Raw genomic sequence first — 26,658 nt, forward strand, 5'->3', positions numbered from 1 at the left:
AAAGAAGAGCAAAATGCCATCATCATGAATTTTCCAGTAGTTTAACTGGTAGCTTCTTGTTAAATAGCAGAAGGTTATGATTATTAATAAACTTGTTAGGACCTGCATATAAATATAAAATACAAATAAAATATGTGCATATAAATACCCAAAGACACTCATCTGAACTACTGGACTAAGTAGAATATAGTATAAAAAAATCTTCCACTCCCTTTTCAAAAATGTTAAGTAAAGTAGTATCTGTACTTGTTATGGCTTAGAAATGGTATTCCTCAATTCAGAGTATGGTATTCTATACCACTTATGTCATGCTCAAGTCTTATACCTTCCAGCAATATACGTATCTAAACACAAGCACAGGTATTTCCATGGTCAGTGGCTGTCCTCCCCAGGATGTCTGCTGAGTTCATTTATTCCATGTGGGTTCTATCCATCCTAGATGTCTTCCTGGGCAGGAGGGCTAGTGTGCTGTTGGCTGGTTGCCAGCTGCATCACAAGCTCATGAGTGGCGTAACTGAAGCAGTCCATCCTCATTGTCTGTGGTACTTATGACATACAGTGGCAATGTCATTTTAGCCACCAGTATTATTAAATTCGGCATTACAGACTGTTCTCAGCCAAATATCAAATTCCCTTCAGGTACATATCATGCATTACCCACCAAGTACACCCAAGTTCCTGAACAAAAACAATCCCACAGATGGGTTTGCCTTTGCTTGATGCAGGACTAATCTAAACTGTCCTCCCTAACACCTTCCTCGTGTGCACCACAGAGTCTTCATCTTCTTCTGGTACATGGAGGTTATAATTGTGCAGGGCCAGCTCGATTGGTAGAGCTTCTGGTGTTAACTAAACAGGTGACCTTCACTAAAAGTAAATCCCAGTGTTTGAAGGTCCCACCACCCATTGATTTCAATGTGATTTTTTAGCAGTCCATTGTACTGTTCAGTTTTCCCAGAGGCTGGTACAGGACAGGGAATATGACTCAATACCATTCTTTCTGGCCCAGGTGTCTACAAGGTTATTTTTGAAATGAGTCCTGTTTCAGACTCAGTTTATCCTAGCATGCTGTGCTGCTGCAGGACTTGCTTTCCAAACCCCAGGGTGGTGATCTGGGCAGTGGTGTGAGGCACAGGGTATGTCTCCAGGGCTCACCGCTGGAGGTGCCACAGCATTCTCCTTACAAATATTCTGTCACTTTATCAGGGTCCTATCGTTGTCCAGGGGTGAACTTCCAAATCACCGAAGCAGAAAATGCCTTTAAAATGTGGTCAATGCCCTCCAACATTCCATGCCATTCATGACAACCTAACCTTGGGGCAGATTTCTGAAAGGTACTCAAGTAATTATTGTAGCTTTTGCATTGGCCTGGGTTCTTCATAATTTGCCTCCTAAAGGTACTTTTTGGTTGTAAAAATATGAGCTGTAGCATTTACCATATATTAAACTTGTACTCACCTTCTAGTGCAGAGTTGCTGCAGTTAACCCTTCAGTGTATAAACCCTGTAATACCTACCAAATGTTACATTTTCTTGGCCACAGGGAAATGACTGTGTGTGCTGTCCTGTAGCTGAGGCAAACAAGGCTTTAAGTGGCTTAGTAGATGAAAATAGGGAATTTGCAATCAATTATTTAATGTGGGGAAATTCACAGGAGTGCAGAGCATAGAAGTGATGATTCGTGCAGACATAAGACTTGTTTTCTACTACTATACTTTTCCTTTATTACTTTACTTTTCTACTTTGCTGCAGTTGTACTATGTTGATTGTAGGAAACTTGTCAAAATAGGTTTTCAAAGTATTTGGGTAATGTTGAGTTAATGACAGGTGATGATGCCAACTTAAATGAAGTGTTTTTTAAAACACCTCACTTTTAGGCTTTATTTGCTGTGGCTTATAACCTGTGGCTTATGACTTTTCTGTTAGAAGTTTTCCATGACAAGTCTTTGCCTCAAACTATTTTGTTTTGACTGAAGATGAATATTCTAGCAGCTCTATTCATGAATATAACTAGCAATTACATAATTTACCTAAGCTAGATGTGCAGACTGCATTGTCACATGTGTAGGAACATACCCATCTTTGATGTCTAAACACTAATGATATAAGTTACAAGTTATGTCATTTCTGGGAGAAGTCAACTACTAATCATCCAACCCTAAGTTTTGTGTGTTTATAAACTTAGATGCTAAGCATGTAATGGTAGTCCTAGTAGCTTAAATCTGTAAGGAAAGGAGTGTTTGCTCACTATATATTGTTCAGTTTTCTGAGCTCCCAGTGCTCACCAAATTCTGCATGCAACATGTAAAGTAGCTGAAAATATTCTACTTCCATTTTTTTTTATGTGTTGGTACAGTAAATCTGACCCAGGGCACTATGAGAAGTGCAATTGCTCACAAAACTGACTGGGAAAATAATTTTGTGTGTTTGTATCCCTGATTCTATTATTCTTCTTTTTCGGTTTTTTTTTTGTTTTTCACGGTATAGTTTGAATTTAGTGTTATATAGTTGAAGTGGTGAAACCTGGTAACAACAATACATTGTAATACAATGAAATTAATCAGTTCTTCAGGCTTTTCTATTGTTGGGGCACAGTTGGTGTTGTCTTTATTAAAGGAGTTACATAATTAAACTTTTAACAGTGAGGAAAAACTAAAGTGGCTGCTCTTTAAGAGTGTATACTCCTGTCTGTCTTGAAGAGAAAGTATATTGGGAAAAAAATATGGGTTCTTGTCTAATAAAGGGGACTGTAACAAAGCTTAGGTACAAGAAGATCTCAAGATAAACAGATGTGTATTTCACCAGGTTTTTTTTTTAGTCAGAATACTTTGGTTAATTATTCTACAGTTCTCTGCAACACCACAAAGAAAGGATAAAGGTTGATTTAAGATCAGGAGGGACTGCTGGAGGTAAACTGGTCTAGCCAGCTTACTCACACAAGATTAAAGCAAGTCCAATCCAATAGAGTTGTCTAGGCCATTTCAAGTTCTGGTGAAGCTAAAATCACTTTTCCTGAAGTTCAGGGTTATAATTTGCTTGTTTTTTGCAATTCTCCTGAACTTTCAAACTCTATAAACGCATGGTTGCTGCAGTCAAATAGAAGTATTTTAGTCAAGTGTGTTTGTGTTGCATGGTTGGGGTGTTTTTGTTATCTTTTTATGTGATCGCAATGTGGTACTAACTCTTGTTATACTTTTACTTGATGCACCTTATGCTTTCAGACTGGAATGACTATTTGGTTCATAATTTGGGGGAAAAAATATACTGGCACAATGTTAATATGCATCTCTTTCCAAAAATGTCGATGGATATCCCATTTGTCCTCAAAAAGTTGGTGAAGGGAAGGGACATTGATGTGTCCAACAAATATTTCTACATGCAGCTACACAGAGATAAAGCAAGTGCCACATCTCTCATTAGGCATCTCATTATTTTCTGATCTGGAAAATAAGCAAGCTACTACTGGCCATCAGACTGCTGCTTGCAGGTCTGTTTGGGTTAGTGCTGCTCTGGTTGTTGCATCTGAATTATCTTTCTTTCAAGAGCTCAGTGCCTTGCCAGAATACATGACTGCAAAATGCAGCATGGTAAACCCCTGACATGTTTAAGGTGAAGTTGGACAGCCTGTGGACCAGGGGAAGTCCAGAACTGAGTTGACATTCCCAGTTGAACCAGTGTATTGCATGTCTTCACGAAGCATTATGTAGAGCCATCTCAGGGAAAACTGGACTAAGACTCTGCTTGCAGAGGCAGATTTTTACTGTGCTATTTCTTAGTGTTTCTGACCCTTAGGAATCTTGATACCACAGTACCAAAGTTTTAATTATTGTCAGGTTAGGCTTAGAATCAAAATCTGTGCTCTGTGAGGAGAAAATAAGATCTGATGAAGTAGTTAAGTCTCATGAAAGGTCTGTGAGGACATAATTGGTTCTAGTTGGGTCTCATTGGAAGACTGACATGGTCTACCTGCAGCCAAATGATTCTTAGAGAGGCAAAAAAGTAATCTGTCTTCATAAAGAGTGAAGAACTCACTTCCAAGCTTGTCTTTGCTGCTGAAAGGCCTGATAGCCAGTACAAAGAAAAGGAGGAGAGATTGAAATTCAAGTGAGAGTAATTTTGAAACGTGGGTTCTAGTTTCTGAAGCCATCAACAGTGAGTAAATCTACTTTTGCTTACGACATTGCTGTGCCTAGTTTTAGTCTGTAGTGCAAATACACACAAGTTATAGAACAAACGGATAAACTGAAGGAGCATATTTGTAGGGGGCTGTTGTTATACCTGAGCATGGGAGAGGACATAGATAATTCACTACCTGGTCATCTCCAGCTGTCTTACCATAAGGTTGCAGACAGAGCTGGGGATGTATTTAAATGAACATACAAATAGAACCTCTTTCTACACATCTTAAAATAGTTGTACACCCTCTGTCTGGAGTTTAAAGCTCAATGAGGAGACTGAGTCTGTAAAATTATTCTTTCTCAAACTGAAATAGTGTATGTGCACAGTTCCAGAATGTGTTTTTTTAGTAATTCAGAATTATGACTTAAATTTCCTATGTAACCCTGATTTTGGACACATTTGTCTGAATTTACTGAGGGCATGTTCTGTTGGATGTGCACAGGCCTGGAAGGCAAGAAAGAAACATGATTCATTTTCACTCTGTCATTGAGTCAGCTGTTCACAAATAATTTCATTCCTCTGTGGCTAAGTTTTTGATGTCTGTTTTGTTAATGTATTCTGAGATGTGTATAGGAAGCCTCTTTAGCAAGGGAGAAGTGTATCTATTATTTCTACTAATGTGTAGCATTTATTTGGAATTCAGGTCATAGACAGCTTTAGTGAAGCTGCAACAGTAGACAAGTGTAGAAATTACTGTTATATGATCCTACCTGTTTCTGTAGCTATCTACTTTCACTCTGTGCAGGGTTGTGTGATCCATGTTGCTGATTGGTACAGTGTGAAAAAAAAAATTCTCAGTTGTATTTTCACTCAGATTAGAAAATGTACCCAGGAAATTGCTTGCACTTTCTACATATGTTTTATCCTTGTTGCAGTAACAGAAGCTGGTTATTTTTGCTTACTATTCTGTAACCATTGTAATAGTGCTCAGAAAAATGAGGCACAGTAAGTGGCTGAAACATGGAGGAGTGTTGTTCCTGTAGATTTGAACAGGACAGGAATTTTAGATATATTTTTCAAGAAGCTCAGGGGCCAATTGTATAACTGCTGAGTTATAAAATCTTGCTCCTAACTCAGACTGTTGAGTACGAGTCAGAATGTGAACTCCAAACACTTTTGCTTCTCAGCTTCCTCGTCTGCAACAATAATTCCTCACTTGCATTTCTGCCTTCCTCAGCTCAGGTGGCCCTCAGGGATGTGGGAGGACAGCGTGTTTAGCATGAGAGAGGTTTGGTGTTGTCCTTAAAAACAAGGGCAAGGAACAAATTCCCAGGCTCAGGGGTGACAAGACAAATGGTGCTGGAAATATATGGACTAGATATCAAAAAATCTCGTGAAGTCTTGAGAAAAGTATAGTCTCCTACTATGTGTGAAGTCTTTAGCTGAAGGCAAGTCCAACCTCAAGGAGAAATGCTAAATATTTCCTTTGAAATATTTACAAGATTGGATCCCATGCTTCTGGAACAGGAGTGGTTTGTGGTTTTTTCCTCTGAACAGCAGTGTCCTATTCAGCCTTGTCTGAGGTATTAGCACTAATGAAATCATTTATTCTCAATAAGCTGTCTTGATAATCTTTGATAAACTCTTCACTTATCTTTGTCTTAAATTCTGCTTGTCTTTATTGAGGAACTAATAATGTACTTCATTGGGCCTGGCCAGCAGCATGCATTGATTTCACCCCTGTAACTAATGAAAGCTTGTGCTTGCTTAAGTTGTTCCTCTCAGAAGTCACAGCATTACCACCAGACTTGGTAAATAAGTAACTAATACATTTTTCTTTGGCTTTGTATCTTGTAGCTGGTGCCACATATATATTTGGGAAGAGTGGAGGTCTCATCCTGTACACCTGGCCAGCTAATGACAGACCAAGCACAAGGACAGACCGTCTTGCTGTGGGCTTCAGCACAACAGTGAAGGATGGCATTCTTGTCCGGATTGACAGTGCCCCTGGGCTGGGTGATTTTCTGCAGCTGCACATAGTGAGTACAGACAGACCCATGTCTCTCCCAGACCTGGGTTTCTCTTAACTGGATGTGTGTTTGAGGAAAACTGTTACTCTGAAATACCATGTGTCATAATAACTTTCTATGTCTTCAATTCTCATCAGATTAAACTGCCTGTAGTAGTTCTTTAGGGTTTTGTAGAGTTAGAGAATTAAATCTTGATGCCAGGAGTAATTAGGGAGGGAGGAAACAAATAAAACAAAACTCAAAAGCCTTATGTGATTCAATAGTAGGATTTATTCAAAAAGTGAAGAAACATTTTGCATCAGTGGTAGTCTACTGATGCATATGCACAGTCCTGAATACAGCTGAATTTATGGTGAAGTATTACTATTCTTGGAAGGCAAAGAATAAAAGGGAATGATAGGTTGTTGGGTTTTTCTTCGCAAAGAAAGTTAAGTGAAAACTGAACAGATCCTCAAGCTGATATACCTGATGCTTGCTTTAGCAGGGTAGTTCAAAAGAGTAAGAATTTTATGTTAGTGCAACATAGCTTTTCAAGAAAAAAAAGCAGACTTGTGAGAACTTGAGTGAAGGGGGTTTTAGGACAGTTGAATTACTTGAGAAAATGAGAACACTAGGACTGGAAGCACTTGGAGTTTGTTACTTGATGTGATTCTTTGGGAGGAGAAGAGACTGCTCTGTTTTCATCTGGCAAATAGCCAAGAGGTTTACTAGAGGTAGAGGCTGGTTATGTTTCTTGATGTTCAGATTGTTTGCAATGTATTATGCATTAATTCATAGTGGAAGGGAAATTGGGCCATTTGCAAATTTTGAATGAGCTGGGGATATGTTGACATTTCAAGGAACCTTGAAGATATAAGTAAACAGGAAGGAATGCCAGGGGCCAAAACAGACCTAATGTGAAAGACAAAGGGCTTTAATCTGTTGCTAGAGTTTGCCATATTCAGAATCATGTTGAAGCACTGTGTATATTGCAGGGTGGTTCTGGAACAACCAGAAACAATGTTTTAGTACTCATTGTAAGCATATTCATTAAAAAAATAATAATAACACAAGAAAATAATTGCTTTCTCTTTCCAATCAGCTTTGGACAAGAAAATAATGAAAATCTTTCAGCTTCTTTCCCATATTTTTTTTTTTTTTCAAACTAGTTTGTATGGAATGGTGCTAGTTTCAGATTATTTTAGGTATTTAAATATCTGAAATATCTGTAGAAAAAAATCTGGTTGTGGTTGGTATTATTGCCAAAAGTTCAGTTGAATGCTTCCTGTGTAGTTTGGCCACTTTTATCCCTGAAAGCTGTTCACTAGCAGTAAATATAGAACTAGTTCAGCTTTAATTTCTCTTGTTCTTTTGTGGTCAGGATGGATTAGGAGGATTTGCCAGTCATTCATGAGGAGCAAAGGCATGCTGCTGTGCTCTTCTGGGTATGGTATTACTGTTCATCATATACATCACTGACTACCTAACTGTTCAAATAAAGAATGTGGTCTGAGTCTCATGCTGTGACATGCAATAGGAAAGTTGAAGAGGAACTTTAAAAGTGTTATTGACTTCTTGAATGTCTGTAAGACTTTGTTGTCTCTGGTTTATTGTTCCAAGAAATAGAAGTGAGCTTACATCAGAATTATTTTGGAAAAAAATTAAATCTGAAGTTAAAGGTGCATCTTGAAATGACACTTAAAATGCAAGACCAGTTAGGATCTCTCAGCAAATTGCATGCAAACTTTTCATGAGATGAAGGTCTTCTGTAACTTTCTGGAACTGTTTGTATTACACTTTCCTAAAACCAAAATCTCTTTGATGCAAAATATTTCCACCTTTCCTAGGCTGAATAAAGGCTGAGCATTAACAGGGTTACATTTTTGTACCCAAGAAAGTAGAAAGAACGGGGTTTCCTTAAGACTAACCCACATTATTTTGCAAGCAGTATATCAGAAGAGACTGTAGACCATGAAAAAAAAGTGAGTGTTCTGATTCAATATTCTATCCTGTGTTTTGCTTTATTTTTAGCTGCCTTTACTGATGTAACAGTTATGGTTTTCTCTTAGGATGATTCACCACATTAGACCACCTTTTTTATTCTTATATAGAGCCCCAAGTTTGTTCACGTTTAATTTTTGTGGATATAAATAATTTTATCTACCATATCTTGGCTGTGTTTACGTGGATGTCTATTTAGAACAATGCTTTTACTCCTGCCTTTCCAGGATTTCAAGTAGTGTAGAGTAAGTCCTTGAGTTTGATATAGCTCTTGGAGAATACCAGAAGTGGTTATGCAGTTCTCAGTCCCAAAGTATTTAATGCCCTCGTGCCTCATTTCATTCGTGAAACAGCAAAGAATTGTGTACATTTCTCCTAATTTAATTTACAAATGATGAGCTCCTACAGATTGGTATAAAACACATATTCAATCAAAGATGTTTCATAAAGAAGCAACCAGTGGATCAGCAAAAGGTGAAATGCGAAAAAGGCTTCTTTGTTGAAGCAAGAAATTATTTATAAAATGGCTAAGTGCAGGAGACAACATCTTGTATAACACATTTTGCTGAGGAAGTAACAACTAGTGAATGAGAGTGACTAGACTGCTTGCTGGTAAGGGGAGAGAATTAGGATGAGCTTGCAAGCAAAAGATTATATTGTCTATATCCTTAGAAGGCCAAAAAGAAGAAACTGTCGACAGACATTTTTTACCAAGACAAATCTAGCAACCATCCTGAGGTAGTGCTCTGCAGGTCTCCTGTGATTATAAAAACATATAAAAACTGTCTAAATGTAGCTTTTTTTCTAGGAGTAAGTTCTCTGGCAAAGACTTCTGAATATATTGTCTTTAATAGGTACCACCTGGGAATTAATGCATGCTTGAAACCATGACTGCTAACCTCCTAGGCAAGATGGAAAATGAACCAAATGAGGGACCGGAAGAACTGTTTTGCTTTAATGTTAGTGTGTGAAAATTCACTGTAACCCCTCCTTCATGTCATCATATATATCTTTTATAAACATTTGTTACTGTGATTTGTCAATTCTTGAACTTCAGACTAACTAGATAATGGATACCTTTAAGTTAGATTGCGTTCTATTTTAATAATTAGTAATTGGGATTGGCAAGAAAATCCTCATTTAAGATGTGACATATATGTACATATATTGCCGTACCTTAAAAAGTGTCCTTCCTCCCCTTTCTACAGTGGAGCAGGTTTCTGCTTAGGGCAGATAGAGTGCTGGCACCACAACAATTGGGGTGACAGTGCTGTTCCCTAGCAGCAGTGAGTAACCTGGGAGACTACAGCAAGCATTGAGCTATTGCATGACAAGTAGGTTCTGAGTGTCTTACAGAGGACATCACAAGTGTTTACATACTTTCTGTAATTATGTTATTAAATGCAAGTTTTAAGTCACATCTTCTTTTTCCTTAGCATGATAGTAATCTTCAGCCATGGATGTCATCTTAATGTCACTCCATTTCTTTATGTTGATCACAAGAACTGGAGGTGGTAAAATTACCCTAAAAGCTAATCTGTAAGTTAAAAGACAAACCTTAATAAATTCAGAAGTCAGTGATTATGCCATCATACACTGAAATTTGGAAGGAAGCACAGCTGGAACAGCTAACCCAAATTGACCATAGTGACATTCCATACCATAAGATAACTTGCCTGGCAAAAAAATGCAGGGAAAGGAAGGGTAAGAGTGGATTCTGATGGTTTATGGCCTGTGTCTTTCCAAGTTATGTGTGTTGAGGCCCTGCTTACCAGGAAGTGTGTCAACATCTGCCTGTAAATGGGAAGCAGTATGGTTTTGCTTCACTTATTAAACTTTAGCTCCATCCACAAGTTCTGTTACTCTTACTTCTCTGATTTTCTCTGCATTCCCATTGGGGAGTAGTAAGTGAATGAGAAGTTTGGGAGGGCTTAGTTACTAGGCAGGGTCAAGCTGTCATGCATAGTCTTGACCTGGAAGAGGGCCTCTGTTCCTGATCATGTACTTTGAAAATAGTGAATGTATTATAGGCTACCATGTGCAGATCATCTGCACAAAAAATGGACTATAATATAGATGCTTGCCTAGTATATTGGGTTTATAGAATAAAAAAATTCCCATGGCAAATATATTTGATTTTAGGGATGTTATTTTGCTGGAGAGAGGCTATATCTGAATGAGTCTCAAATCTGAGATATGCATGTCACTGGCTGTTTCGCCAGCTGCTGTAAAACTGCCAGGGAGCCTGACGTTTTTTTTTTTTTTAGTGGAAACATTCTATTTAAATACACAATTATCTTGTCCCAAAATGCTCTCAGTTTTTTTCCTGTCCTTTCCTAAACTCCTTTGGTCTCTGAAGTCCCATGTGTTTGTGCATGCTGCATTTATTATTCCCTAAAGCACACAAGAATTAGTAAAGGAAAACTAATTTGAAGATGAGAAACGGACTTTCAGTTTCCAAGACAGCTTTAAAACATTTTATTGGTACTTCTTTTCTTATTTTTAGAAAGTGATTAATAATCCAGTTTTGATGTGTTTTAACTAGTTCATGCTGCACACAGGAATGGTCCATTTATTGTTATCGCCTAGCTCTTGAGCAGGAGTGTCTGGTAGGAGGCCGTGAGTTGAGACAATGAACATTAGGGAGTTTTTCACCCTGGTGTGCCTGTTCAGGGCTGCCACCGTTTGGCACTGAGCCCCATCCAGTTATCTCCGTGACCTTTAGGGCTCGGTTCCCTGCTCTGCCGCCGGTGTCTGCACAGGTGTTTGAGTGAGCGCACGGCGCCAAATGCAGCGGTGCGGGAAATGGCACACCGATGTCCCGTGGCTAAAGATGATGGATTTTAGATCCCTAGCTCCGGTCTGGCAGCATGGAAGCTCAGTGCTTTGATACAGGGATTCATTAACTCCTCTCTCAGTGGCAGTTTGTGCCCAGATCCTAGTGTTTTTGCAGTTGTCATTGAATGTTGTGGAATTGATTTGAGACATGGCAGAAAGAGTTGGCAATGTTGGCGTGAATGGTAAAATTGCTAATCAGACCATAAGTTAGCATGATTAGAGTCACCAATCTGAAAATAATTTGGGGAGTTTGGCTCTCAGATCTGTTGAATTCAGCTGGACAGCAGAGAGTGAAAATGTAGAATTGGAGGAGATAGAGAACACTCAGTGGGGAGTTACATTTTGGTAACTTTCTGAAACCTGTCTTTAAGATAAGGGCAGCTAAATAATGTAACGTACAAGACAGAGCTTTGCTGAGTCACAGAAGCATCTACTAAGATCATAGTGGTTTGGCACAGTGGACAGCATTTTTTCAGAATACATATCTGCCATTTTCAGTGTTGTACATCTGACAAAGGCACTAGTATTTCAGTCTAAGTGCAGAAATAAAAAAAAATTGCTCCTAATTAGAAGCAAATGGGAGAGCTCACAAGAAAGATTTGTCCTGAAATATGCAGCCCTGTTTAAAATACATTCTGGAGCTTTAAACTTGATTATTTTGTCCAGGTTTGTCTTAGGATTTGTTGTGGTTGTGTGAATTGCTGTTAGATGTTAATCAAATCTCAGAGTACCTCACAGTATCTCTCCAAACACCCTCTATGGCAATAAATATTATGCTATTGTTTGTCCTTGTACGCTGTACTAACAAATACTGTGGTTTGCTTGATATTTATTTTACTCTCTCGACTGTAGTGTTTAGGTAGAATATGTCATCTAGGGCTGTATAATATATCATAGTTTAAATAAAACCTGAGATTAATTGCTTTTCCTGTTTTGCAGTACTTTCTCTTGATATTTCAGAACTAATAATTGGGATTTTCAAATTTTGTCACACAGTCTTGTCTGTGAGTGAATAAACAAAGAAATATTAAGGAAACATTTTTGGTGAGAAAATTTCTATTCTGCTTCTTAATATTTTTATATTCTTTATGTTTTTCCTGAGAAAATTTCTATTCTGCTTCTTAATATTTTTCTTTTAATAATATTTAATAATATTTAATAATATATTTATTTTTATTTATTATATAATATATTTATATAATATATTATATATTATGTAATTATATAATATATATAACATTATATTTATTCTATTATATATTTAATAATATTTAATAATATTTAATAATAATATATTTTAATAAATACAAAGGAATTGAAGTAATGTGAAGATTTTTCTGGCTGAGCCAAAGAAATAAGACCATCTCCAGTGAAGTTCTTTGCTTGAAATAACCATGACTCAAAGGATATAAGTGTGAGGTTTTCAGTACTCATTCTAAAAGAGACTAAAATCTTCCATATTTGTAGATTCTACCAATTGGCAGTATCAATTTTTGCCTTTTATAAGAAGCTTTAAACTTATGAGCTTATTCAGACCAACCGATCTTCTGTATGCTTGGATAAATTGCACTAATAGGTTCTAAATTAAATCTGTTTGCAATTAAAGCCTTTATCACCTTCTCTGTGGTTGCATCAAAAAAGTAAAATAAAATTCTTGATCTTCATGTTAATGGGTAGCAGCAGGGTACAATAATAATTCACTGCACATTTAGACATACTGAGTGCTACTCAAAAGCAATTAAACAAGGGCAATTGTCAGTATAATTTACCCCAGCTTGGTATCTGATGTAACCTTCTCATCAAAGGTTAACAACTGTTTCATACTACATCAGCTACAGCAAAATGAATTGTTTCTCTATTAAGCCTCTAGGAAGAACATCCTAAACAGGAACATATTATGAGGGAAAAAAAATATTAACTCGATCTAATCCAAGCAATATTACACATTGTTTGCAGTATGACTTGAATTTTATGGGGTTTCAAAACTCGATGCAGGGAAAAGATAACTTGATCATTGATAGGCAGCTGACTGAGATTAAAGTCATCTGTTCTAGAGAACATGAAAGACTAGTTCTGCACAGTTTCATATGGGAAATTAAGGGCAATTTTGCCTTTTCCTATTCTACCAGGACACTGTAGAGACAATTCTGAGGAGAAAATGCACTGGAATTTAGCTGAAACTTTAGCATTCAAATCCTTGTGTCTCTCACCATAAGTTTTCAAGAAAGAGACAGAGTTCCTATTCAGAAACTTTCCTCTAACAGTTATTCTAATGCCTAAAACATACTTTTACATGTAATTGTAGAACAGCTATATAAACACAATACATCACCATACCTCTTTAAAAGGTAAACAGACATGCTTATGAAATGAGAAAATTGAGGCTTTAGAGGTTAAAGGATGTAACTATGGCTGTTGTTCTGTATGGCTACAGAACTGTACCTGGCTGGCTCTGAATGTTCATCTTCTCTTAAATCAGAAGTCTTCAAGGTGCTCCCTTCTCCAACCCCCGAGAAGTTTAGTACCAATAGCCAGGGCAAGGTAGTGCCCTGGGAAAGCTGCTGTTGCCCACACATCTGAGAACTGATTTTACAGCGCCAGGTGCTGTGCGGTGTACTTGTTGCTTGTTTTTCTCTCTAAGCGTGCATGGAGCCTGAGCTCGCTTAGCTTGTGTGTTGTTGGGATCAAGGCAGAAGTGGTGTTATTTGTGCTAATAATCCTCTCCCATTAGTTAACCTTTCAGTACATAAAGCATGGTTGAACTGAAGGATTCCTGCTGGTTTGAAAGGCTTTTATGTTAAATACATGATACAGGCATTTTCTTCTTCCACCTCTTATGTAAAAGTGGGATAGTGGGATGAAGGAACTGTAAAGATTTCAACAATCTGAAAGCAAGTTGAAGTAAAGCTTATGTCGTGTGAATATTCTTTTAAGTGTCTTGGCATACCTTTTTTTCTGATGCCTGTAAATTCTTGGTGCTTTGTTTAAACAATTTCTAGCCTGCAGGAAAAGACTGCCTCCTATAACGGGTATGATTTGGGACAGTACAAAGCATTAGCTGAGCACATTTTTACCTATTCCTGATAATTAAGTATATTACTAGCTCTGACTGCCCAAATTTACTTTCAGCGCAAACAGCCCTTGTTTTAGCTTATTCTTGTCAATATCTGTTGTTTAGAGTGTAGTTTCTGGAAGGTGGGTAATAGCAGTCAGTAAGTATGAAAAAGAAAAGTATCTTATACTGACTCAGACTTCCTTTGCTATCTTAACATGTCTCTTTTATTGTATTATCTTTAGAAAATCTCATATGAAATCTGGTACAATGTGCAGGATTTCAGGTTTTGGATCATTAAGCCCTTTTAGTATGATACTGCTCAGCCTTAAAGAAATGGTGGGATTAATCAGTTTTGCAGGGAACCATGTTCATGTTTCTAATCTGCTATCTAAACTAGCAATAGGAATAGATCCAATAACTTTGCAGGCATTTCTCCCTTTCTAAGGGGAAAGGGTCTGGACTGTGTCTTTGGGTGCATTGCTGAACAGTTCTTACAAACAATTTTGTTATCAGCAGGTTATCCTTTCGTAGAAAGTGTCTTGCATACTAAATATACTCAGAGAGACTGGGCCCTCAATGAACAGTGATCTTTTGCTGTAATTCAAGTGGGCATTGTACTGCAGCATGCAGGTTAAATAACAGTATCTTCCCTGCAGAACAGAGAGGTTAATACAGACTTTAAGGAGTAGCCACTGGATTTGCATTGTATGAGCTGGGCAGCATATGGAAAAAATTGGGATGTGCCTGAAGATATTTAAGCTATTGGACTAGGAGACTGTCAAGGAGAAGTAGGGGCTTCTTTTGGGTGTGATTTTCTGTGTGGTGTTGTACTACTGTGCTGAAGCCTGTATATAAGTTTATACTCTGGGGCATCCATCATTCCAGGGATCACTGCTGGTACTTGCTTTTTCACCCTAACCGTTTTGGGAAGGTTTGGCAAGAGGAATTTAGTCCATTATTCTGTTACACTGAAAGGACTTTCCTGCAATGTGTTAAAAATCTCACTGTACTGATTCTGTCCAGTTGTGAGACTAGAGAAATTTTCTTTTTGTATGAATTACTTGAAGAACTTGCAACTCTTTGTTTCTTTTAATGCTAAAATTTCTTTCTTACTGTTGTGCTCCTGCATCATATTCTTGTATTCTCTTGTGTTTGTTTCTGTGAAGGGAAGGAGGTTGTGGTTTCTCATTTATATTTCTTTAAAACTTAACTTTTGGTGAGCCAAATTAACTATAGTCATCCTGCAGTTGTTGCTATGTTGTTAACTGTTAATTGTTAATTAACAATTTAATTAATTAAATTAATTAGTTAATGGTTGTCAACTGTTAACTGCTGTTAATTGTTGCTAAGTGCTGTTAGCTACCTTAATTTTTTTTTCAAAAGACATCAACTCAATTTTTGACTGGAATCTGTAGGTAAAAAGGCATATTGTTCCAAATATTTTACGTGTTAGAAAATTTTTGAAACATACTGAAAAATCTTCATTAGTTTTCATTCTGATCAGAATTTTTCCTGTGTTCTCTTTCTGTTGGGAAAAATCTCTGGTTTTGGGGCTTCACATACAGATGAGGTTTCCAGGGTTACTGGATGAGCATCTTGATTTAGGAACACATAACAGGGAAAGGATGGTTATCAAATCCAGTTCTCTACCCTCATAGCTGTACCATTGCACGCTCTTTTCTGGTTGTATCAGATCTACCTCATCCCTTCTGGTTTTCTGGTTTTGCTGTTTCTCTTGAAATGCTGCTCTAAAATCAATTTTTTTCCCAAAAGTTTAAAGTTAAGCTTATTTTAATTCCTATATGTACTTACACGTGTCAATCTAACGTTCTTTTATTTTGTGCCAGTGTTGCCCTTCAGCTCCTCTCTGTTTTTTGATGTTTACCCATCAGTGGCATTTACAGAGAGTTGCATTGCCTGTGCTTTGTGTCAGCAACTCCCCACCAATCCCCCAGGCTCTCCTAGGCGATCTCTGTATTGCAATGGGTCATCCTGAAGATATCCCAGGACTAATGCAAATTCAAACACGCAAGTCCACAAGCTGCAGCTCAGGCAGGTTTCACTGCTTTTACACCTGAATGTTCAGCTGTGTTTGGGAGGATTTATCCATGCAGCTGCACCGCTAAATCCACATTTCTACTTTCTTGTAGACCCAAGTTGGGTAAACCATCCAGGGTATCTTCAGTTCTGAGCTTGGTTGGCTGTGTAGACACAGCTGTGTGCATCTGCACATAGATGTCATCCAATCACATCTGTTCCAGATTCCTTTTACAGCAGTGCTGGGATCACTTTAAAGGATGTGTTCTCAACTAAAACCTTTCAGTTCCCTCCCAGTGTGGTGATACTCATAATAACATCATTTCTTATTATATGTAATTATTTTCCTAGAACTTATTTTTACAGTTATCAGTGGCAACTGATATTAAATTATATTGCTGAGTTAGAAGGCAGAGGGATTGTTCTCTGGTTTTCTGTTGTCAGTCTAGGAAAGAAGGTATTTTGATACATTAGATGACATGTTGACTCAGTTTATAAAACCTTTATCAGAGAGATCACCTTGTGATATGTAGTCTGCAGCCTTGCAGTGATTCCCAAGATGGCTATTACTGGGCTTGTGAGCTTGTGAAGAGAGAGTGGTAAATCTGGCCTTTGAGATAATTGAAAAGAGATCACTTGTAATGTGAGCAGTGGCACTGGGGGATGATTGCTGCCCTTTAGGGACAGAGGTAATACATATGTTGTTGCATGCAATTTTGAAGCAGGGCACCCAATACTGATTTACTTTGGCCATGTCTTATCCATCCCTTGATCAGTTAGTTGCACAATGTATTTCCTGCTTGCCCTACTCCTATCATCCTCCTATCAGAAGAGGTATTTGTCAGCAGGCTTATTTATTTCCTTAATGAAAGACTTAGATTATAAAACTGGGTGTGAAAAGAAGCTAGGAAAAAAAGAGATTTATAGAGGCATAAGGAATTTTAACTTTAAAAATGCAAAAATAGGCAAAACTAGGAATGTGAGCTGATTTGCCCACCTCATTTAGGTATTGTATAGTGCTTTCAGTATTGTTCCCTGCAAACACCTGACCTTACTCTGACATACATCATAATAACCAAAGTGATGATAATCCAGTAGATTTCTCAATATTGCTACTGTGAGATGTACGTGGTGCCTGACTCTTGTTTCTTTAAATTTTATTGTCTTCAATGAAATTGGCAAATTGTAATTTTAAACAACTTTTAAATATATCAAGATTGGGGGGAACTTTTTTGTTTTATTTTTCCATAGAGAAATTGTGAGTATAAAATCCCTTCACTGGCATTCATAGGATTCACAGAATCACAGATTATCCTGAGCTGGAAGGGATGCACAAGGATCATAATTTCCCACTCCTGGCCCTGCACAGAACAACCCTAAGAATAATGCCATGTGTCTGAGAGCATTATGCAGTGTAATATTTGGTTCATGATGCACCTTCCCCAGAGCTTACTGGAAGGAATTTCTGATTTGGAGCTACCTGTGAAGGTGGTGCTTGACAGCCACTGGATGTTTTCTGGTTCTTTGAACATGAAAGGGGAAAAATAAAAAGTTAGCTTGTTACAGAAGCTTTTTGGCTTTCACATTTGCACTTCTGTGTCAAAAGCTATCCTTTTGTGGGAGAATGAATTTCACTGCTTCTTTCCCAGAACTGCTGATACAATAAGTGGTTTTGGGGTTTGGGGGTCACTCATATTACCTGGGCAAGGCAAAGCCCAGAGAATACGTTTGAGATGGTTAAAGAGCTCAAAGCTTTAACTGCTGAACATTGTTCAGTACTTTTTAAGAAGTCATTAAAAATTAATCTTGATGTGTCTTTTTTTTTTTTTTTACTCAAGTACAACCAGAACCATTTTTTTGTGCTTCTTGCCTATTGGAGTAGGTGATAAGTTCCTGAAACCAGGCAAATATGGGGCAGAGTGAGTTCATCTGCAGGGCCATGCTCTGTGGTGGGATTGTTGCATTTTGTCTTTTGTCAGGTGTGATGGAACATTGACTCTGTTCACTTGAATTATATTTTTGACAAATGGAAGAGTAGAAGGGAGAAGGTTGCTCTTGTCACTGGCTTAAAATAAGAACAAAAAAAATTATGTCCTCCATAATTTGGGACTTCTGGTTTGTCTTGCCTGGACTAAAGAGCCTGTGGTCCACTTATACTACCAAACTGCACCATCTCAGGAGTATAAATTAGGTACAGAGATGACTAAAAATTATTGCTTAAGTGGGCAGATATCTCCAAAACTAAATTAAGCTACTTCAAATTTGATATATCCACAGATGTGAATGTGCCTTGTTTAAATACTACTGGGAGAACCAAGAGAGGGTGTTCTGCACCCATCTGAATTACTACCTCACAATGTAAAACTATGTATTGGGTGTAAACATGGGCAAGGTAGAAGCTGCAGGGTGGCTTCTGTGAGACAAGACCAAGGTACGAGCCATGCCAGATTCATTTGGTTTCAAAATGAACCCATTGAAGGACACAGCTGAGCCCATCAGCCTAGCCAGTGACACGTGTGGGAGCACATTCAGAAAAGGGCAGCAAAAGCCAAGAAGGGGGTGTGGTTTGAGGAAAAGGTGGTAACATCAGAGGTAGCACCAATGTTGGAGTAGGAGAAGCTCCACGACACAGCAGATTATCCGCTGTCGCCTGTGGAAGATCCCCATGCTGGAACAGATGGATATTCTAAAAAAAATAAAAAAAATTAAAAAAAAAAAAAAAAGGCATATGGAGAGTCCACTCTGGAGTGGAGCAGAAGTGCAGAAGTGTAGGAAAGAAGTATCAGGAGATGGGAACTGCTGTGTACTGACTGCAACCACCCCACCCATGTTTGTTGCCTCACTGAGGGGACTGTGTGTAGCTTGTATTAATAAGAAATAATAAGGTAATAAGAAAGGCAGGGGAGCGGAGTCTGCAGTGAAGAGTCAAGTTGAGCCTGAGAAAGGGGGTGGAGAGATGTTTTCCTTCTGATTTGATGTTGGCCTTTTTGTTTCCTGCTAACCAAACCAGTAAATAAATAAATATGCATTAACTAGTAGTAAATTAATTTCCCTCAGATTAATCTGTTTTGTCCCCAATAGTTATTGGAAAGTGATTTCCCTGTCTTTATCTTGAACCATGAGCCTTCTTGTTCCTAGTCTTCAGCAGAAGGGCAGACAAACAAGGAGGGAAAGCGAGCAAGCAGCTGGGTGAGAATTTGGCTGCCAGCCAGGTTTAAGCCACAGCCCCTACAAAGCATTAGGGGGACAGTTTTGAGCAAATGGGAGACTAAAATTCTCAGTTCTTTGAATTTGATTCAGGTTGGTAAACCTGAATCTGCTCCATATGGAATGGCTACATTTGACCCTAAAGAGCGCTTTGAATCTAAAGTCAAGATAGTTGAAGGTGTCTGCCTCAAAGACAATAAATTTAGGCTTCAAGGTGTCATCACGGCATCTCATGCTGTCCAGGTTTGTGCTGCTTATGATTTGTGCCTGCTGCCTCACTTCCCATGTCAGAACTGCTAGCAGAGTATGGATGGTGCTCTTGGAAATGTGTTACAAGTACTGCCTCATAGATTATAGAAAATTTGGAAGAAGCCATGGAGTATAACTATAGTCCTTTTGAAGTTTAAAAGAAGATAGAACCCTCACAGGCTCTGGAATTAATTTTCAAAGTCTAAAAGGACTGCTTCTTGAAGGTAAGAAGGTGTTTTTTTGTAGTAATATAAACAACTCAGTCGTCTTACTTTTTCGAAATTGCTTTGATTATTTTTGATAGAAATAGACGATTCTTTTGAGAATTTTCACTGAGATCAATATTAGATCTGAAGATTTGTAATGATAGTGTCTTACTAAAAACCCTGCTAGTTTTTGTTGTTGAATTTCTCTGTTACTAATGTCTTCTTTTTTTGACTGACAGAAGTATTTAAATGTGTTAAGACCAGCATGAAGAAGAATATCCTTTTAGCCTGTGTGTGTTCCAACTTACTGTCAGTTTCTGCCCCCACATTTGGAGTGCTGGGAGATTCCGTCAGGCTTTGGAAGCTTGTTGAAGGGTTGACAAAAAAAGGAGAAGTATGATTCAGTATAGATGGAGTATAGTTATATTCAAAATATGTGGGTGAGGCAACAGTGGTGGTCCATTTAGAAGAATGAAATGGACATTTCTCAAAGATCCACTAAAAACTTGCAAGTTAAACTCTAAAATGGTCTAGGACTTCCTGCAGCTTCATTTGAAGAAGAATGACAAAGGTCAGCAGAAAAGTGTCTGCAAGCAATAATTTATTCAAAGTGGGAAAATAAGATAAAAAGAGATACTAGATTAGTACAATGGTGGGGTATCTTTTGTAAAATTTCTGTAAGCTTTTGCCTTGGAAAGTGTTCTGTCTACACTGAACATTCAAGCAGGAATTACCTGAGGGTGAGTTTTCTCCTGAGGATAAAAACTGAACTTTAAGACATTAACTATTACTAAAGTTAAAGTTTGTCCTGCAGATCTCTCATGCAAAAAGGAATAGGAAATTTTCTGAATCATGAGGTATAATAATGCACATTCAATAGTTTGGGTTTTTTAAGGTAGGTTTAAGTTATTTTTAATGACCTTAGAGGGAAAGAATATGATGTCCTTTTGCCAGTTCATGACAATTTTGTATACTGGTTCATTGTAAAGTGGCTACTTCAGTACGTGATAGTATATAATAAGTTTAAAATCATTCAGGTTAGAAGTTTAAATTGATCTGTGATGATGCAAACCATAACGCAAAAAAAAAATCTTTAGGTTTTGAAAAATGGCAATAGAAGAATACCCTGCACCTAGCAGTTATGAAGAATCCCAGAGAAGGAAAAGACCAAGGTAATCATAACTTCCTCTGAAGACGGATTCTGTGTTGCATTTCCTAAGTCTTCTTCCCTTACTCTTAAGTTAGCAAATGATGATGATTTTAGCACTTTGTATAAGTGATGATTTCACAACTGAGTAAGCTTTCATCTTTAACACGGCAATTAAATCTTAATATAAATAGTTGAAAAGGCATGTTTCTATTAACATTTCTTAATTAAACATTTTTTCTTCAATGATAGATTTATTTTGCAAGTGAAATAAATTTCACGTATGTGAGGACAATTAATAGGAGCTCTGCTCTCATTTTCTGAAGATAATGTTCCCTGGTAATATTCTGACATCTTTCAACACTGTCTATGAGTATTCAGAATTACCTGTCTGTGGCAAACTCCTGGTAGGTTTTTTATGTCATAGGATGCATACATTATGTGACTGACATATTTACTTTTAAAACAGCTGTTGCTGTAATTTTTCTTTATGAAAATGCAAACCTACATTAAAATCTTCTGTGTCTCATGGTGCAGCCCTTCATTACCAGCAACACTCGGTGACTCAGATGCAAGGCCAGAGTCCACTGCAATGCAGTGGTCAGGAAGGTTCTCTAGGTGTGAAGCAGTTTTGTCTTCTGTCTTTCATCACTTGGAATTTTTCTTTAGGAGTCTTCAGTCTGAAAATGTGTTTGATGTTTTCCTCCTTTGCTTGTGGGGTCTAATTGTATAGCCAGAGTGATACAATTGCTAAGAAATTTCATCAGCCCTAAAAACTTACCACTGACTTATTAAATACTTCTGGATATGTGGAAAGAGAATAGTGGACCAACTGATTAATAATTGATAGCCTTCATTAATGGCTTCAGCTTTTCTAATTAACCTTCTGTTTCATCTGAAACATGTCTACATTTTCAGGTCAAGCACTCAGGGTGGGATACACTGAACTGTCAAAATGAAGTATGAAGTGATGTGCTGGGAACTCCAGAACAGGTTACATACAGTACTGGCAGACTGAGACAAGTTCTGTTTAAAATTCAGTGTTGCACTCCAACTTCATTACGTACTCTTCTAGTATAACTGCTTTTTGGATCAGTTCACCTGTACTGTTACAGCAGGTGGTTAAATGATAGAAAGGAGAATATTTTCTCATCTTAGAATCCTTTGTGGAAGAGCCTTGTGTGTGCTGTGAGAGGTGCTGGAATGTTTACATTGTGCACAAACCTTTCCATGAAGCTTTGTGTCCAGCCCCATGCAGAGTATGCACAGTTACATTCGTCCTCACTGTTACATTTTGTTCTTCTGCTGACTATTCTCAAACCATTTGTGACTAGCTTCCATGTAATTTTCAAACTGCATGCTTTTAGAGAGTGATTCCTGCCCAGTACCCACGCACAGTACACATAAAGGAGTGCAAGGTCTGCTGCCAACTTGGGTCGCTGCTTACTAGGTGCCGCTAAAAATGAGGACAAAAGAAATAGTAATTGCTGTGCTATCTTTTGTTTAATCTTACTGGGCTGCTTTTTTTGTATTTGTCTAACAGCAATCCATGACAGTTTTTAATATGGGTATAAATAAATGTCTGGGTTTTTTTTAAAGATAAAACCCCATGAAATGGATCTCAGGAAAACATACTTCAATCAGCACTGTAGCAATAATAAGGAAATAGAGGAAAACAATGTATCAATAAAGGAGACATATAAGGAAACATGCATGGGAAAATAGTATCAAGAAACTGAAACAAATTCACCCTGGGAAAATGATGTGAATTCACAGTAATTATCACTCTCAAATTCAATCTAAGTTGAGTGTGACCAAACAGACTGACCCAAGTACAGTTTAATGGGAAATAGTTGATGCTTCAATGGCCTAAATGAAGAGCTGATTCAGGCACCATTCAGAAAGAAAAGCTGGTTGGAACTATTGACATTTCTGCTTCTTTCTGCAATTACAAGAAACGTTATTGCCACCTCTTGGAAAATTATTAAAATAATTGCCATCCCTTTGTTCTCCTCCTTCGATGGCAATCACTGGGTGCCTGCTTTCTTCTGTGTCTTGATGTGTTATGCTTTGAATCTTTTTTTGCCAGGGAAAAAGCTGGTCTCAGCATAATTGGGCCATTTCCCTGTCACAGTAGTTTCCTCTTGAATCTTGTTACCCTGCATGGGTTGTTGTGAGGTCAGTCATACTCAGTCAAATGGCTGAGCAGATAAAAAGCATGCAAGAACAAAGTACCTGCTGTCCATTGAGGTCGGAGTGAAAATGTGAGAGTCTTGAGTAACGGGATGCCCTTGCTAGTTTTGGCAAAACTTTACCTACTTAGGACTCGCACTCACCTGAATTTGGCCTGTAAAGAGAAAATTAAGTGACCTTGTGACATACAAGTCACCAATCATTATCAGTAATATCATGCATGATGACTCCCTGATGGTCATTTCAAAATTTAGAATCTCTCTCCATAGTCACTAGCTGTCACAGGCAAGTATTTGTATATATTCATGCAACATCATGGCATGGTACCACCAAACCAATGCAAGATGACCTTGCAATATCATACAAGTTGTTGCAACATCATAATGTAAAAGTGTCTCATATTGATTCGGGGCCGTGACCCAGCATAGTGATTATTGATTCAGCATTAGGGTTTGGGCTCATACCTGCTGTGCTGCTGCCATCATTATTGACTCAGGAGCATGAGGTAAGGTCATTCTTTGAGATTACAGAACCCTGTTGAGATCCAGGCTCTTTGCATATTGATGCAATGCTGCTACCTGTTGTTGTAGGCTAGTTGATCTCTTTGTGGAGGTTAGCAAATGTTTGGAGCAAAGTTTCGTCTTGCTTGTAAATTGTTAATAAGACATTGTAGTTTGATTGTCCTGTATTTAGCTCAGACAGAGTTAATTTTCTTGCTAGTACCTGGTACAGTTCTGTGTTTTGGGTTCAGTGTAATAATAGCATTGATAATTCACAGATGTTTTAGTTGTTGCTGTGCATTCCTTACCTTAAGTCAAGGACTTTTCAGTGTCTCATGCTCTGCCAGAGGGAAGGTGCACAAAAAGCCAGGAGGCAGCATGGCCAGGAGAGCTGACCAGAAATGCCTGAAGGGATATTCCATATTACAGGTGATATTATGATATATGATATTACATATCATGCTCACTATATAAACTGGGGGGACTTGGATAAGAGAGAGGACAATCCCTGCTGGGGTCAGACTGGGCATCAGTCAGTGAGTGGTGAGCAATGGTATTGTGAATCGCTAGTCCTTTTGGGGAGAAGGGTTATTCCTCTCTCTTTTTGTTATCTTCCTTTTTGTTACAGTTACAATATTTTTTATGTTTTGTCTTACTTCAGTTCTTTACTGTTCTTATTTGAACCCACAGATTTTGCTGTTTTCCAGTTCTCTTCCCCATCCCACTGAGGTGGGGGAGCTAAAAGTAAGTGAGCATCTGTGCAGTACTTGGTTGCTTGCAGGGGTTAAACCACTACAGTTTTAGTATTATTATATACTGATGTTAAAAGGTTATAAGCTCATCAGTACTCTAGCGAGTCAAGCTCTCATCTGTTGACAGTGTATCTCCATCTCTACTGTCACCACCAAGGCACACAGATATATTGGAAGATCATTATTACAGAACAGATGTCTTAAAGTCAAGAGTTTTCCATGGGTTTGGGGAGAATTTGTTCTCCTTAGTAAATAGTACGTTGATAAACTGTTTTGAGAATTTTGTTAGCACCAGGTGGTATATCATATTTTCACACAGAGTTCCTGTTGTTTTAAGTTAAAGCTGTGAATGCTCAGTATTTCTGCAAATCATACCCTGGGGCCTATAGCTGGCAAGTAAAAATGACTAGTAAAACAATTCTATTTAGCTGTTTTAAGTATCTGACTACGCAAATACTCTTCTCTTGTATGTCTTGTACTTCCTTGGCTTTGACTAAAACAAGCAAATTACCCAAAAAGCTGAGATTCTACCATGGAACATCTCCAGGTCACAACAGGACTAGAATATTAATTGTAATTATTTTTTTAATTAATTCTAATTAATTTATTTTGCTGCTTGAACACAACACAATAACTGGTAGGAATAATGTTGGGGTTTTTTGTTGTTGTTGTTGTAGCTGTAATGCCCTAAAGATCAAAGCAGGATTTGTATAACTTTTATTTGACCACCTAGCAGATGAATGTCTGGAAGCTGTTGGGGAAAGAGGTTTTCTTCTGAAAACTGTAGTATAGTAATATTTTTCTCCCTTTGGGACATGAAGAAAGGGCTTGCATTTCTCTAAAACTTCATTTTCCTAGCTGTACTGTGTATAAGTGTACTAAAAGATGTCACCTCACTCAGTAAAGCTTCCCAAGGTTGTTAATGTTGTGAGCAGTCGTGTGAGTTGAGAGAAATTATTGGATCATTTGCTCACAAATGTTTGTTTAAAGTATGAAAATGTTGTAGTTTGGGAAATCTTGGGGGCTATTCCTGACTCCAAAGAGTGAAGTGTATTAAGAAGCAGATATTCTTTCGAAGCTAAAACTTCATGAAACAACCAACTTAAGGCAGACAGATAGTACTGGTGACTTCAGCCTAAACATTTTCATTTTTGCAATGGTAATAGCTTGAAATAAGTTATTTTAATGGGAAATGTCAAGCACCTATATTAGGAACAAGCCTGCTCTGTAATGGCTTTAATGTAGTAGAAGTATCTGTTATTTAACTTACCCCTCAATTAGGCTTTGAGTAGTCCTCATTCAGAGGTTGCTTGGTAATATTGTTTTAGATAATATGATCTTGCAGAAGCATATGTCAAACACTGGATTATGCTATCAAAAAAATCAGGCAAGTTGAACAGCATGATGACAAAAAGGCAGGGGATATTTCTTTATGTTGCTAATTAGCACTGATATGAAAGGGGCGGGGAGGTGGCAATGAGTAGTTGAAGGAGCCTCTCAAAGCTGTGTGCTTACACACGGCTGGTTGAATACTTTTGAAACAAATACTGCTTGGTTATTCCTTGAGGTTCCATAATTATTCTTCTCAATAAAAATTATTTCAGTATCTGGCAATTGGTTGAGGGTTTTTTTCCCCCCTCCTCTTACAATTTTAATTTACTCACTTCATTTCTTGGCTCTTTTTTTATGCGAGTTTGTGCCCTTTGATCTCCAGGGGGCTGCAGAGAAAAATATCTGCATATCCCAGTTCACATTGTTAATAAATGAATAAAGCTATTTGGAAATGTACCAGGAATCCCTGTAAGAAATACAATAATAGAATTAGTGAATAGGCCACAAGCAAGCACCTCAGCCAAGAAACAATGACTTTGACTGGAGTTCACTGAGGTGGCGTAATTGTCTGTAAAACCGTATGTATCGTATTGCCACATATGTTTAACGCTCCTATTATAGATTCCCTTAGCAGAATTTGGACCACTTTGCACTGAGTGCTACAATCCAGTCTATGGTCAATGTTTTATTTATTTAATATTTGATTTTGCCCTCAAAACGTAGTGTTTTAACTTGTGTGTGTTGGCTTGGTTGCATGCATACATGAAACACAGAAACTTCCAAGACTGATGGCTTATATAGGACACTAAATGGTTTAGGTACAGAATACCTCAACTGTGTTTGAGAAAGCCATCCAATAATGTCGCTAGGCAAAACTGGATAATGTGAAGATTTTTTTTCTGACCTTTTTTCCCCCTGTAGCACTGTGGACATTATAATGCTGCCAACAAGTGTGAAGTCTAACTCTAGCTGTAACCAGACCATTTTGTGTTGTATGCATTGCTTCCATTCAGT

At 37.9% G+C, this 26,658-nt stretch overlaps 1 protein-coding gene across 15 annotated transcripts in view; it reads left to right on the forward strand.

Moving 5' to 3' along the window:
- NRXN3 (neurexin 3) overlaps positions 1 to 26,658 on the forward strand; it is a 919,744-nt gene that overhangs the window by 667,527 nt on the left and 225,559 nt on the right. For all 15 annotated transcript variants that reach the window (XM_088057330.1, XM_088057327.1, XM_088057321.1 and 12 more), the window contains one exon: positions 5,976 to 6,157. In XM_088057330.1, the coding sequence (XP_087913456.1) occupies positions 5,976 to 6,157 (182 nt within the window). The remainder of the gene's footprint in view (positions 1 to 5,975; positions 6,158 to 26,658) is intronic.

The sequence above is a fragment of the Pseudopodoces humilis genome, chromosome 7 (assembly GCF_049639895.1).
Source record: "Pseudopodoces humilis isolate 2021_Gansu_Grassland_sample_001 chromosome 7, ASM4963989v1, whole genome shotgun sequence".
NCBI lineage: Eukaryota > Metazoa > Chordata > Aves > Passeriformes > Paridae > Pseudopodoces > Pseudopodoces humilis.